Source organism: Acomys minous (assembly GCF_964271855.1).
Source record: "Acomys minous genome assembly, chromosome: 12".
Classification (NCBI taxonomy): Eukaryota; Metazoa; Chordata; class Mammalia; order Rodentia; family Muridae; genus Acomys; species Acomys minous.
In genome coordinates this window covers 12,384,491-12,399,623 of record NC_140493.1, presented here as the reverse complement: position 1 = coordinate 12,399,623, position 15,133 = coordinate 12,384,491, and the positions used below count along the sequence as shown (strand labels likewise).

The following is a 15,133-nucleotide window of genomic DNA, read 5'->3' as shown; positions in this document are numbered from 1 at the left end:
CCCATTTCCATTTTGTTGCGTCCACCACTAACACCCGGAAACATATTCCACCAGAGACCCACTGCGGCCACGGTGGGGCTGGGACTCAGGTAGGCGGTTTTCACTATCCTTTAGTGTCTCCACTACCATCTGACCAGACTTAATCTTTGTCCCATAGCAGCCTGATTTCAGGAGCCCCTCCTACCCCAACTCCATTCCCTGGAGACCCCAGCTCTTGCTCTGTACCCAGAATCCATCTGGCCCTTTCATTCCTGTCTTACCAAACTTATTCCTTGTCCTGTTGTACCCTATATGCAGGACTCCCCCTCCCCCCCAACCACACCTCTATTCTCCAAGGACTCTACCACTTGGTGTATGGACTTTTATCCCTCATTTATTCAGGCAACCAGCCTCATCTTTCCTTCCTCACCCATCTCCATTCCTTTCTGCCATCTAGAAACCTGTAGAAGTAGTCTCCATAGAGACCCCGCAGCCACTGCATTTGCCCAGGATTCAGAAAGGTCATCAAGACCCAAGATTGGAATATGCACTCAATAAAACAAGACCAAGTATCAACCCTAGATTAAAAAAAAAAGTACAGAAAAGAAAAAAAAATTGGGAAGATCTCATACTAGTAACATAGTAGCACCCCTGAAAGGTCTAGAACAACAGGAAGGAATAATGTCACAAAGACAGAGACTGGCAAACTAGGGGCTGAAATCAATAGAAATGAAACAAAATAAAACAAGCAAACAAATAAAAAATAACAAAGAATCAGTGAAAAGATGGTTATGTGAAAAAATAAATAAATTGACAAGCTCTTAGTGAAACTAACTGAAAGACACAGAGATGAGATCCAAGTTAGTTAAGTTAAAGATGACAAGCAAGGCACTAAGGAAATCTAGAGAATCATGAGGACATTTCTTCCTTTTTTTTTTTTTTTTTTTTTTTGAAACAGGGTTTCTCTGTGTAACAGCCTGGGCTGTCCTGGATTCACTTTGTAGACCAGGCTGGCCTCGAACTTGCAGTGATCCACCTGCCTCTGTCTGTTTAACAGATTTAAATAGACTCATAACTTCTAGTAAAATGAAGGCAGTCATTAAAAGTCTCCCACCCAACCAACAAGTAAATAAGTAAATAAATAAATAAATAAAAATAAAGCCCAGGGACAGATGGATTCAGTGAAGACCTAAAAAAAAAGAATTTGTGCCAATACTGCTCAAATCATTCCACAAAATATAAATCGATGGAACATTTTAAAATTATTTTATGAGGTCCCTATTAACTTAATACCTAGATGACATGAAGATCTAACCCCCCCCCCAAAAAAAAAGAAAAGAAAAGAAAAGAAAAAGAGTATAGACCCATATCCATAATGGACATAAATGGAAAAATTTTTAATAAAATGCTAGAAAACCAAGTCTAAGAACACATCAAAAAGATTGTTTAGGAGGATGAAATTGGCTGAATCCCAGAGATAGAGGGATGATTCAATGTATGTAAATTATTAGACATAATCCCATAATATTCTACACAAACATAGGACACTAAATGTACAGAATAAAAATAAAAATAGGCCCTAGATAAAAAAAAAAAAAAAACCAACATCCCTCATGATAAAAATCTTGGCAAGACTATGGATGCAAGGGACATACTTTCATCCTAATAAAGGCAGTTTGTGTCAAGCCTGCAGGCAACGTCAACCAAAACAAAAATAAACTCTTGAAGCATTTTCAACAAAAGCGGAAGACAAGGATGTCCACTTTCGCCATACCTGTTCATCATAGCACTTGAGTGAGACAACTGAAGGAGCTCAATGGAATTCAAGTAGGAAAGGAAGCAGTAAAAGTATTACTTGCAGATGACATGATAGTATACATAAGTGACCCTACAAATTCTACTGGGAAACTCCTACTGCTGATAAATATTTTCGGTAAAGAAGCAATGGTTGTCACAATTGTCTCAAAGGTTATGTATATGTATATATATACTGTGTGTGTGTGTGTGTGTGTGTGTGTGTGTGTGTGTGTGTGTGTGTAATTTAACTAATACAGAGACCACAACTGATCAAGGTATAGAGAATGAGAGACTGTAGACTGCTCAGTCCTAAATGGGATGTCTATGGTCATACCCTCTCCTCTCAAGGCTCGTGAATCACTGTGGAAGATAGGGCAAGAGAAATTATAAGAGCCAGAGGTGGTAGAAGACTACAAGGAAACAGTTGTTTTTTTGTTTTTGTTTTGTTTTTGTTTTGTTTTTGTTTTTGTTTGGTTTTTTTTTTTTTTTTTTGGACAGGACAGGCCAATTTCACCTGTGAACTCATAATAGTTGTGACAGCATGCACAAGACTTATACAAGCTCAAGCCAAGCAAGACCCCAAGTTAGAGATAGGAATTTGTACAAAGTCTCACCCCAAGCTGAGGACTTAAGGACAATGATAGCAGCTATGTCAGGGACAATTATTGTGTGAATGGTGTGAATGCTGGCATGTTTACCACCCTCCCATGGATGGCCACACACGTCAAAGCATAAGGATAGCACAATTGGACTGGGTGCTTTTTTAGTTTGATTATTTTGTTATTTTTGTGTTGTGTTTTGTTTTAAGTAGACATAGAGTTAGGTGTCTAAAGAAGGGAGTGTGTGGATCAGGAAGAATTGGGGGAGTGAATATGACCAAAATATATTATATGGAATTCTCAAAAACAACAGAAAAAAATTTAAATAAAAATAATTTTATACAAGAAAATATTTACTTACCCTGCAGCAGTTTAGTTCCTCTGCTGTTAATATGATTGTTCCACATTTCCTGCCTGGAATTCCTCTACAACAATAAGATAACAGTTAGTCTATTCAGATTTATATTAAGGGATTATATTAATTAATTCATTCTTATCTCATATAATCACATAACGAGCCCACTACCATTATTGAATTTTTCCCTACCAGAGAGCATCCTCAGCCTCACCATTTACTTGGTCCTCAGCCCCATCCTGTCCTAATGAAATCAATTCCTTAACATCATGGGCAACATGTGAGGCTTCTGTTTGAGAATCTTCATGCCCCTCTTGTCTTCTGACATACAATTGGCATAATGCAACACATCAAAACTTTCTATTGCAATTTCTGTGCTGCCATACATCAGAATCCCTGGCCCATGGCATCTCTCCCTCCACTCATTAAGTGGTTACTATTTGTGCTTGTCTCTCATGCCCACTCATTCCCAAATCAACACACTACAGTTTGTCTGTTGGGACTATTTTGCTTCAGACCGCTTACACCCTTCAACGAAGCTCCATTTATTGCATTTATTGCAGGACCAACCATTACTCTGTTATGTACCATTACTCTAAGTCTGAACCACTTGGATTAGCAGATAATCATCCCTAAGTTTTGAATGCAAGTGTCACTTTTATTTCTTCAGATGGAGTGGTGAGAGCTGTACCAAAGCTATGCGGATGAATACATGGCTTGGGCTGAGGCCAGGGAGTTTCTATCTTAAATATCCCTAAGACTAGACCTGGGATCTTCCAGCCTTCATACAATCCAATCTTCTGCAAGCCTGGTCCTTGAAGGTTTCAGCTTCCACTCTCCATCTGTGACCCTAGGCTTAGAATGCTTTGGCCTCCAAGACTTACTGTTTTTCCTGATTTATTTATTTATTTATTTATTTATTTATTTATTTATTATTGAGACAGGGTTTCTCTGGGTAGCCTTGGCTGTCCTGGACTCCCTTTCTAGACTAGGCTGGTCTCGAACTCACAGAGATCCACTTGCCTCTTCCTCTCAGAGTGCTGGGATTACAGGAGGCTTGTCTTACAACCAAAAAATAAACTCACTCTAGCTCTTTCTGAACTCTGGCTGGCTGGTTCAACTCAGCTCTTCTGGCTCAAACTCTTCTCCAAGCTGATTGGTTCAAATTGGCTTCTCCTGGCTTCTGACTTAATTATTCTGCTTGGAAAGACTGCCTCTGAACTCCATGGACTAAACTTCTCTGAACTCAACTACAGCTGCACTCAACTGAACTGCACCGAACTAGATTGAGGTACCTTCTTTCTCCCTCACTGATCATTAAGTAGCCTCTCTTTCCATTCTGTTCTCATGAGAGTTCATCATATCATATCTCTGACCCATTTTGTGACATCTTTCTCTGATTCATCACTCTGTCTGCCCGTAGTTAGATGTCATTGTTTGGTATTAAATGTGAGCACTAAAAGCATCACGTCTGTGTTCCAGTCAGAGGAATCAAAGGTGTGTGGTGTGTCTGCCTCCCAGATGGATCATATCTTTGGATGAGATCTCTTACCAGAGTAATCATGTTGCTGGATTAAAATTCCTCTCTGCTATATTATTTATAAAACAACATTTATGCTGCTTCTTTCACACTTCTGAGTTCTATAAAAGCAAAACTTGACACAAAGTTCTTGTCAATCCACAGTTTAAGAGCTGTATGTGCCAGGTGCTCAATATACATGATGATGAAATATATAAGCTCAACTCAGCAAAATAAAATCGCCACTCAAACTGTCTCTCCACAGTTGTCTGTTTTACTTATGCTCATATGCTTCTAAAAGACACCGAGGGCAATGCCGTCTAGGACTACATGGGATGTGTACATGGGATGTGTACATGGGATGTATACATGGGATGTGTACATGGCTCCTGCTGTGGTTTGAAGAAATATTCCCCTGACTCCAAGTGCTACATTGGTATTCTATTGGGGGGTTGGTGGGCACCACTGGGAGGTGCTTTTAGTGGTAGGATGTGGGGAGAGTAAAGATCCTAGAGAGTTCATTCTCAAAAAGGATAGTGGGACCAATGTCCCTCCTAGTCTCCCTTGCCTCCTAGCCGGTGAGATGTAGGATGGAGATGGAGTAATTGCACCAGCTATTTTGAGATGCAGCTCATCTCTACAGTTCTCTGTCTGCAGGGAATCAAAGTGTAATCCTTGCAAATCCCCCGGAAAGCCATCCCAGTACTCTAAAGGTGTGTCCTAGGACAGATCGCCCAGCCAAGACTCTTCAGTGTATCCTACGAACTATACAGGTAGACTCAGCCCAAGGATGGTTAGTGTCTTCAAGATACAGCTCACTCCTGATACTCACAGTATATGTGCAACTCACTGGATATGTGCAACTAACTTATTATCTTCCCTGGGGGGAAATGTGAGGAATCTGGCAGTTAAAAATCTTAGGGGTTGTACAATGTAAACTATGCTCCCTCCAAAACGGATCTGTTTTCTTCCTATTGGCAAAAATCTTTCAGAAAAGACCACCCCAGTTTCTTTCAAAGAAAGCATCTCTCTGCTAGGGCCTGAGGCTGTCCACACCTTCACGTACACATGAAGTACACTGTATATATGTCAGGATTGTCCATTAATCTCTCGCAACTGTGAAGTCAATTGATTTAACTTTTCATATTAAACAATATGGCATCCATTGTTTTTTAACATCCTTCACTTTTGTTTTTTGTTTTGTTTTGCTTTTCCTTTCTCCTTGGTTTTTGAGGAAGTGTTAGGTTTAGCCTCAACCCCACTATGTACCTGTGAGAGTCCTTAAACTCCTGTCTTCCTACCTCTATTTCTCAAGTGCTGGGATTGTCAGCCTATGGCACCACAACTGATTGTTCTAATTACTTGTTTTGCTGTCTATTATGAATAACAAGGTTTCAATATTCAGCATGAAGGGAGAGCAAATATCTATCTCTCTGGAAATGTTGACTATAGTCTGTAAAAAGGTCTGTACCGATGTTCTGTATGAAAACTCAAACATAAGTATACCTGAGTCCTAGGGGCTGGCTCACAGCTCCGTCACTGGGTCATTCTTTCTTATCTATGCAGTACAGCAAGAGGCTGCACCTTTGTCTTGCCTGCAAGACTTAGAAGGGTACCTGCATCTCACTTGTAGGCCGTGAATTTCCTTCTGACCTTCTGACCTTGGTGACTCATGCTATGTCACAGGCACGAGGTTCCTGCCCAGATTCTTCCTGGATGAGTCATATTTATGTTTTGGCTCCGACTGAGATAACTGAGTGGCCTAGAGTGAGTGTCCTCCGGGAACATTTTGTGTGGCTTCTTAGTGTGTTGTCTCCATCACAATGAAGTTGCATCTCAGGGGCTGGGCCACACCTTCAGCCTTCTTCCTTGCCCATGCTTGCCTGACGTTGAGCCTTTCCTGCGCACCTCCGATTGTTTGAGCAGAATGTGTCTCAACTCACCACATCTGTTCAAAACAACCCAAGGGTTTTGTTGCTGCTGTTGCTCTTTAAAAATCCTCCCATTCTTCACATACTCCTAGCCTTAAAGATATCTACTACCAAGCAACTAACTTATTATAATAACCCCCACTTCCAGCTGGCAAAATATGCTTTAGCTTCCTGTTGCTTTTCTAATGAATTACCATTAACATGAAGAGTTAAAATAGCCTCTGCTGTTGAACAGTTCTGTAGATGAAATTTTCAATGGGGTTGGGTAGGCGTTCTGCTTATAGTTCCTCATAGCCGAAGCAGCCAGGCAGGCCTGCAGGATGGGTGCTGCCCTCATGCCTAGAATAGCTGACCTCCTAACTGTGCAACTCTGACTTTGTCTTTTTTTGTTTCTCGTCCGTGTTCAAGGATCCATATGATGGTATTCAGTGCACTGAGGTGACTACATTGTGGTGAGTAACCTACACTCAGCAACGTATTGTGACGTCATCTCCCTGTGCAAATTACCCCTCACTACACAGAAAGCATCATCACCACGAGTGTGCTACCACACCACAAAAGTCACAGGAGTCAAGACCCTCCATTTCATGCTTCACATATGCTACACACACTCCACACATGTTAAACACATAATAAATTCATGCTATATAGACGCTAATGCATAGTACACGCATACTATATAGTTGCTACATGCATGTTACAAGTATACTACATACATCCTCTATAGTGCACACAAAGCTTTGGATATAACACCATACTGAAAAAGTCACAAGACAAAATTCTCCATGCATAAAATGAGGCATGTGGTAATTTTGTGGCATTGCTCATACATTAAAAATAGACTACTGAATGTCTACTAACTGAATATTAATCTGTTTATGAATTATAAGATAGATTATTTACACCACAATGCAGAGGGGGAAAGGTAAAAAAAAGGCCCATTGCCTATATATTTTATAAATATATTTATAATTCATTAAGTGGACACAGCAATGAAATAAATACACTAAGCTTCATATATCGGTAGTTCTCACAAACTACTTGAAATAAAAACTCATCACTAATGTATATCTAATATATGATCAAGTGAAATATATTTATATATTATGACTTGTTATTTAAGCAACTCAGTTTAAATCAACTGACTGTTACCTTGAGCAAGCTACCTAGCCACTTTGAAACTCGGTTTCTACACTTAATGAATCAAAGTGAGTATGTAAATTTAAATATCACATGTATATTAATCATGGTGTGGAATAGGATATTCTTCTCAACGGTAAGGGCTTGCTTAGCATGTGCAGGGACCCAAGTGCAAATCCTCAGTCAGTACTGTCAAGCAATAAAGGCCAAACCAAATCAAACAACATACAGACCAGATGTTCAGTACATTATAGTTTTAGTGTGTGTCCACATGTATTGCTTACAGTGGTCTGTTGGTTCCAGATGTAGGATCGAAGTTGGAAATGTTAATTCTGAGTAATGTAGGGTTGAAGTGGGAAACTCACTCTTCTTTTTCACTTAATGCGCAACACTGAATTATCTATGGCCCTACTCACATTATCTGATGATCAAATGCACTGTGAGGAGGACATACATGCTCAGTGTATATTACGTGCTTGTCAGAAGTGTCGTTCTGTGACAGAATACTGTGTGATGAATACATGCGGTGAACTTGTAAAATAACCATCGGATACAGAAGTCTACACTGCTTAATGCATGAAAAGCTCTTAGCACCATGTGACAGTGCAAATACAAGTAATAGTAGGAGCTAATGCTTGTTACAGAATAATTTTCTCTGAGGCTAAGAATGAGTGAGAAGTGTACAAGATGTGCAATGAAAAAAAAGAAAAGATTTATAACAGAATAGTGAGAAGTGATCATGACAGCCATGGCCCGGTGGCCGTGAAACTGAGGGATTCAACAACTGATGAACTAACTGATCAGAACCCCAGTGATTACAGAGACGGGGTATTTCAGGCCTTGAACCAAGTGATCTCCAGCTCACTTCAGGTCCCTTCATAGACATTCCATTCCGGACCCACCTCAAGGGTCTAACCTAACAGCCTGTGACTCTCAGGTAAGTCCTTTTGAGATGAACTTCCTCCAGCCTTAAAGCGAAGGACGGCATCAGATAACAGTTGAGGCCTCGCACAGATCTCCCCTCCTGAGCTGTAGCCTGCCTAGCTGATGTTTCCATCAATGTTTTATAAACATGCTTTGGTTACTATAAAAACCATATAAATTGTTACCGTGTTGGAACATGGAATTTGGGGTGACATGAGTCTGTATTCCTGGGTCACAGCCATTTTCACTTGGCTCCAGAATAAACTAGTTTGTCTTTTTTTTTTCCACCCCTAAGGTAAGGATGTGCTTTGATGTAGGCAAAATCCATCAGATCCGCTCTGGTGATCCTTTATGCTCAGACCCTGTTTTGAACGAAGAACGTAACTAGATAAGGCTCATGATGCCCCATTGAGAATGGAGCCAGGGGGAAAAGACAAAATGTGAGATTCTGACTAAAAGGAAGTTAAAAAGGAGGGGCCGAGTGAGTCATAGATACAGTAAACCTCACGTTGTCACCTTGGCCTTCGGTTAAACCTGGTAAGGGTTCCAACACTCCAGACAAGTACTCCACCCCTCTCCTGCTGTGTGACTATGACTCCCTGGCTGTCGGATTATGAAACTGAGGACAGAAAAACAAAGAAACTCACAGGGTTAAAACTTTCCAGGCCACAGAGATGGCTCAGAGTATTTCCTGGTCAAGTGTGAAGGCCAGAGCTCAAATGTCAGCACCCGTGTAAAAAGCAGGGCATAGCCTTGTACCTGCTGTCAAAATAGGAACTTGCTAGAACTTGCTGGTTGCTGATGTAGCTCAAGTTTCAGGAAGAGAATCTTTCTCAAGTGAATAAGGCAAAGATGGAATAAAACAGTGACATTCTCTAGCTGCACATATGTACATAGATGCTTATATCTGCTGACATGTGCATCTCCCCCCGCCCCCGCCCTCTCTCTCTCTCTCTCTCTCTCTCTCTTTCTCTCTCTCTCTCTCTCTCTCTCTCACATACACACACAAACACACACACACACACACACACACACAGCATTAGTCTGTTTAAATTTTCTGCAGGATCCCCAGGCTTTGAGAAGGGACTCAAAGGCCCCAGCACCAGGCCACCAGCCAAAAGAGGGCCTTGCCTCCTAGGAAAAGGCTTGCAACAGTTCTAAGAGCTGATTACAGGTCACCCACGCCTGCACATGTCTTGTCTCTTTGTCTCTTCTCTTTTTTATAAAATTGTAGTGTACTGCCACCAGCAAAATGGAGAAAAATCGGGCGGGTGGGAGGATGAGTGAGTTTACTTCTGGTTTTGAAAAATTGGAATAAATCCAATTTCTATTTCCTACTTTTTTTTTTTTTTTGAAATACATAGAAACTAAGTGGCATGGAACTTGATACCAGTGTGACTAAAGAGGCTAATACACGCAAATTCAAAGTTGTTACAATTACTGCTTCAGTGAGCTCAGTGGTAACTGTGTAAAGGTTTGTACAGGACAGTGTCAAGGAAATGGTTCTGTGGCTATGGTCAGTGTGTCTGCACTTTAGGACAGAGCACAGAGGTTACAAAATGTGTGATGCTCAGTATGTGTAGTGACATATGAAATATGTGAGACTGAGCAGCAGCACGGCCTACTCATGGCCCAGAGACCACCAAAGTCCTTGGTATTGGTATTCCTTAGAAGCGTGATTATATGGGGAAACACATCATTTCCAAAGATAAACGATCTATACAAGCGATGAATTTAAATTTAATCATGATGTATTTACCTTTGTATGCAATGTACTGTATTACTAACAAAATTTAATCTCCAAAATTATAGTAAGTTGGTTATCCCAGTGAAAATTATTATTTTCACCTTTAAAATATATCACATGCCGGACAACTGAAAGTAAATATTCATTTAAAATTTGAAGTAAAGTATATATCAAGAAATTCATTTTTCCCCCTACAAATTTAATATTGGAACTAGATATGATCCTGTTTTATGGACACAGTGTCAGAATTGACACTGAAAAGACAAGATGGCAACCATTACAGTAGTACAAAATGGAAATTCTCAATCACAGCATATGTGAAAAGTGTTTAAAAAGTTATTTATGTTGCTTTGATGACCTAAACTACCTACCTATTTATAAAAATATTAAGCTAACATTATTGAAATCTATTTTCTGCCTTCATATTATAGTGATTGCACTTAGAGCATGGGAATCCCAACCCCTGAGAAACAAATATAAAGTTTTTATGTGCAGAAAAAACATTGGAGGTGTGGTTCACTGGTACAGCATTTTCCCAGCATGCACTGGGTCTGAAGTTTGATGCCCAGCACCACAGAATGTAAAATAAAATACAAGACTTAATAACAACAACAAAAACACATAACAAATAAACATGACTATCATCCTACATTGTTTACTTTAATAAACATATGTTGAATTATTATTCTTCATAAGACACACAGGTCCATACAATAATGGGTATGATGTTCTCTTTTTAAGGTCTTTGGCAGCTGTTATTTGGGGAATAACAGGGTGGGAAGGCATTCAGGGTCCAGCCCGTACTAAAAGGATGCTGTTGTTTTGTCCCAGGGAGCCAAGTGTGTCCTACTTCACAAAAGATGAAGAATATTGAGAACTGTAGCTGATTTCCCTGTTTTCCTGTTTTATTCAGAGCTTGGGTTTTTATGCTTTAGCAAAGACAATAGAGACCTTAAAACAAAACAAAACAAAACAAAAAAACAAGCAAGTAATCCAAAGACGGTGCTCGAGGGGGAGGGGGGGAAAGCCGACTTCAACAAGATGCTCAGAGGAGCCGATGCTGTCAAGTTCAAACTGCATGATTACTTTTAAAACCACAACTGAATACATTTGCGCGAAGGACTGAGCGCATACATTGGAAGGGCCTGCACTTGGAAATGCTAATTTACTGAGCAGCTGTCTGTGTTTGGAATCCTGTGTGGGGCTGACTCAGTCTGAGTTAAGATCCAATTGCTCGGCTCCTGTGATTCCAGAGGGTACAATCAATACGATCCTCCAAGCAGACAAGGGGTCTTCTGGAACACTGAAAGTTTTCACTTACCGGAGTGTATTCTCAGACACTGGCGTCCTGTGACTCTACCTGTTCCTAGAATTGGCACTGTGCCCCAGCAAAGGTTAAGCTTACAAAGGCCACTAACAAAACAAACAAACAAACAAACAAACCTAACACCAGGTCTGCGTCTTCTTGTCAGACTCTTAAAGCAATAGACCCCCCGAAACAAAAACTTCCCCAGGAATTCCACAGTGGAAGTGTAGAAAGGCGGAAGGTCTGATGCATGCTAGAAACAGATTTTGCACATTTCTGGAGAATTGCATCCTGGTGTCAGGTCCAAATCCTGGCAGTTAGACAAAAGCCAGCATTCCTTGGAGCTTGAGAAGCCGGTTCCTCTCTACCAAAGGAGCTACATCACTGGCAGAGGGACAAATGGCTATCTGTGGCGTCCACTACCATACCAAAGTGTATGCTAGCTTCCTGGCTCCCTCAGTATCACATTTCAGTGCCCACGCTTGCAGCCAGGCTCTTCTTACCCTACACTTCTTCCGGCTCATGGGCTTCGCTCTCCCACAGCTTCTTGTTGTCCTTAGAACCGTGCTATTTCAGTTGTCCTCTCTTGGTCACCTTGGCTCACAGTGTCCTTGTCTTCCTCTCTCACTTGTCTTTCTTCTCGTGGCCCAGTCTAGACTGTTGGCCATGTTGAGTCTACTACTTTCTCTCGCTGCTCTGGAATAGTCTAGATTCCTCTGGCTGTATTTTCACCTAAAACTATAATACAAATCTTTCCCTGAGGCTTTCCTTGGGGTGGTCATATCACCAATTTATACACCTGGCATCTGTCTCTCCCCTATAAAATTGTGCCACTGCCTCAGAACAGGGGACCGGAAGTTGTTCTCTCTGGTATATTTTTACATTACCGGCTTGCTTCCTATCATCCTTAAGTGTCAGGTTCGTCTATCAGTGGTCAGCATGATTTACAGTCCAAGATTGTCCCTTAAAGATCTTTCCTCACTTGCTAGTTTGCTTAAACACAGAACTAAGATGGTCCTACCTGAATAATGAATCTAAGATGTTCAAGTTCTATCACAAGTTGGGGGGGGGCGGACTGAGGAAATAAGTTCTGAGTGTCTGTGTTAAGGAAACTGGTGTCTGTGAAATGTTTTCATACTTAGATCACCAAACACTGTAGAAACAGTAACAGCCATGCTATGAATGCCAGTTGATGCTGGGCATATTTATTCAGTCTATAAATATATGTAGTAATTAACTCATAATTTGTCTTCCAAATGTAGCAGTTTATGTCTTACTTGTTTTCTTCAGTCATGTCATTGGTAGCAAAATTTCAAATGCGAGGAGGTTAGGCTAATGAGAAAGACCCATCTGCTTCCACAGCTTGCTGAGCAGTGTGGCAAGCCCCAAAACACACCTTCCTCTTCCAGGAATCCCCTGCGTTCATGCTGGCTCCATCCAATTACTCACACAAGAAATTTAAAGGTCATTTAAAAAATCGTCTTCAACAACCTTTATCAATCTACCACTGCAACAGCAACCACTGCAACAGCAACCTCAGGAACACAATGCCAAGCATTTGAACTATGCTTTTGTTGACAACTCATAATTAGTTTACAAACCAAAGTGAATGAACCTCTTTGAACAAAACTCCTGAATTCTCTTCCACCTTCATGATCAAATTCATAATATTAAAAATAGCCTACACAGCCTACACACACACACACCAGTCTAAGCTAACCTAATTCCCACTCACAGAGTTTGGGATTGTAGCTATTCGTGTAATGCATAGGTTGGGGAACTTAGCAAGATCAGGATCAACTTTTCATTTGTGCTCACTCTTGGTTCTAAAAGTTTTTTTTTTTAACAAAAATAACTTTTCAATAAAGTAATTTTTAGGTAAACTAGCATTTTATAAAAATCCCTAAGACATCTATTAAACCCACATTTTATCTGACAGAGAAGTAAAACTCTCACCACTTTATTATTTCCTCAGGACAGTGAACATTACTCCATTTTTGTCATATTAAAATACCTACAGGAGTACATGCAAGCCTCATATGAACAAAGGAGAAGCCACATCTCTGCAGAATAACAGATTAACTGCCCTATGGTTTGTCTCTGATGGTGGCATTCAAAGCTATTTTGATGAAATAAATTTATTTTGTCCATTTTTTTTCATGACTCACCATATCTTTTCTACACCTTTCCATCTGGAAGAGTTCATCTGCGTGGCACTAGCAATAGCTGCTAGAATTTCTGACTAGCACAAAGAATCAAGTCAAATGCTGCAGGGAATATCCTACTGTAAGCACCTTGATTTTTTAAAAATAAACAATTATATCTATGGAACTCTTTCTAGTTTTTTAAAAATTTTTTATTAATTTATTCTTGTTACATCTCAATGGTTATCCCATCCCTTGTATCCTCCCATTTTTCCCTCTCTCCCATTCTCCCCTTATTCCCCTCCTGTATGACTGTTCCTGAAGGGGATTTCCTCCCCCTGTATATGCTCATAGGGTATCAAGTCTCTTCTTGGTATCCTGCTATCCTTCCTCTGAGTGCCACCAGGTCTCCTCCTCCAGGGGACATGGTAACAAGCTAAGTATTAAAGTTCTGTCATATTTAAAGTTTACAAGCTTGCAGCACACACATAAGAAATTGGTAGTAGAGTTTACCACTTCCCTCAGAAGGGGACTAGTTAGTTCTCTGTTTAGCCTATGTTGTTCTCACATCTATTGTCCCTCTAAAACGCATTAATTTTTAGTATATTGACAATAGTGTCTTGGTTTCTTCTGTTGCCCCGACCAAAGTGACTTAAGGGAGAAAGTATCTGTTTTACTCACAGATGGGATTGCAGCCTACCATTTCCCAGAGTTCAAGGCAGCTGGGACACGAAGCCACTGGGCACATTACATCCACAGAGCAACGAAGCAATGCATGCTTGTATGTATCTCTCATTCCCTTTTCTACACTTACACAGCCCAGAACCCCAAGCACAATGGTGCTTCCCAAAGTATGCAGGTCCTTCCACACCAAGTATTGTGATTACGATAACTTCTCAGTCTTTCCCATGGGCCCTCTGCCCAGATGGTCTTAGACTGTGTCACACATGAGTGTTACTAATATGTATATGCCTGCAGCCATGGGATCTTTACTAACACAAAGGCTCTTAGCTGACACTGAATTGAGATCGGCTTCCCTTGCAATTGTGTAAGAACATCCATCCATCTGATACTACAGGAATTTAGGTCACTTAACACAAAATAACAAAAAGTGGAACTCATCTCATTGTCCCAATTTTCAGACACACACTAAAAACAGACAAAGTAGTTTTATATTTATATTAGGAAAAAATTTACATAATAAAATCAACTTTGGCTTGCTACTGTCCTTTTCCCTAAATGTGCTAAATTACTACCTTAACACGTAAGAAAGAGACAAAAGCAAGGGAGAGAGAAAACGAAGATAGAGAGAAGAGATTAACTGATGTGACTCGAGTTTACTCCTAAAAAAAAATCACTGGATATTTACAGTAAAAGTATGAACAGTAGCCATTGTTTTGGTGTTTATGAAACCCAGTGTACTCCAAAATAAATTTACTATATAAAGCATTGCCATTTCACTCAATAACTATCCTAAAAGTGCATTACTATGGTGTCTCAAAAGTTTATAAAGATGAGACATGATAGATATTGATTTACACTCAGAAGTTTAGACACACCAAGTAGGAAGGATGCTTTCTTCAAGGTTGCCAAATACAAATAGCCAAAACACTATGAGTGTAACATTTATATAATTCCTGCTTGTTTTGTGGTTCTTCTTGCTATAGGTAGTTTATTGTATATATGCGTAAT

At 40.2% G+C, this 15,133-nt stretch overlaps 1 protein-coding gene across 3 annotated transcripts in view; it reads right to left on the bottom strand.

Annotated features, from left to right (window-relative positions):
• The window catches only part of CPNE8 (copine 8), a 181,406-nt gene that overhangs the window by 91,534 nt on the left and 74,739 nt on the right, over positions 1-15,133 (bottom strand). For all 3 annotated transcript variants that reach the window (XM_084749495.1, XM_084749496.1, XM_084749497.1), the window contains one exon: positions 2,737-2,800. In XM_084749495.1, the coding sequence (XP_084605621.1) occupies positions 2,737-2,800 (64 nt within the window). The remainder of the gene's footprint in view (positions 1-2,736; positions 2,801-15,133) is intronic.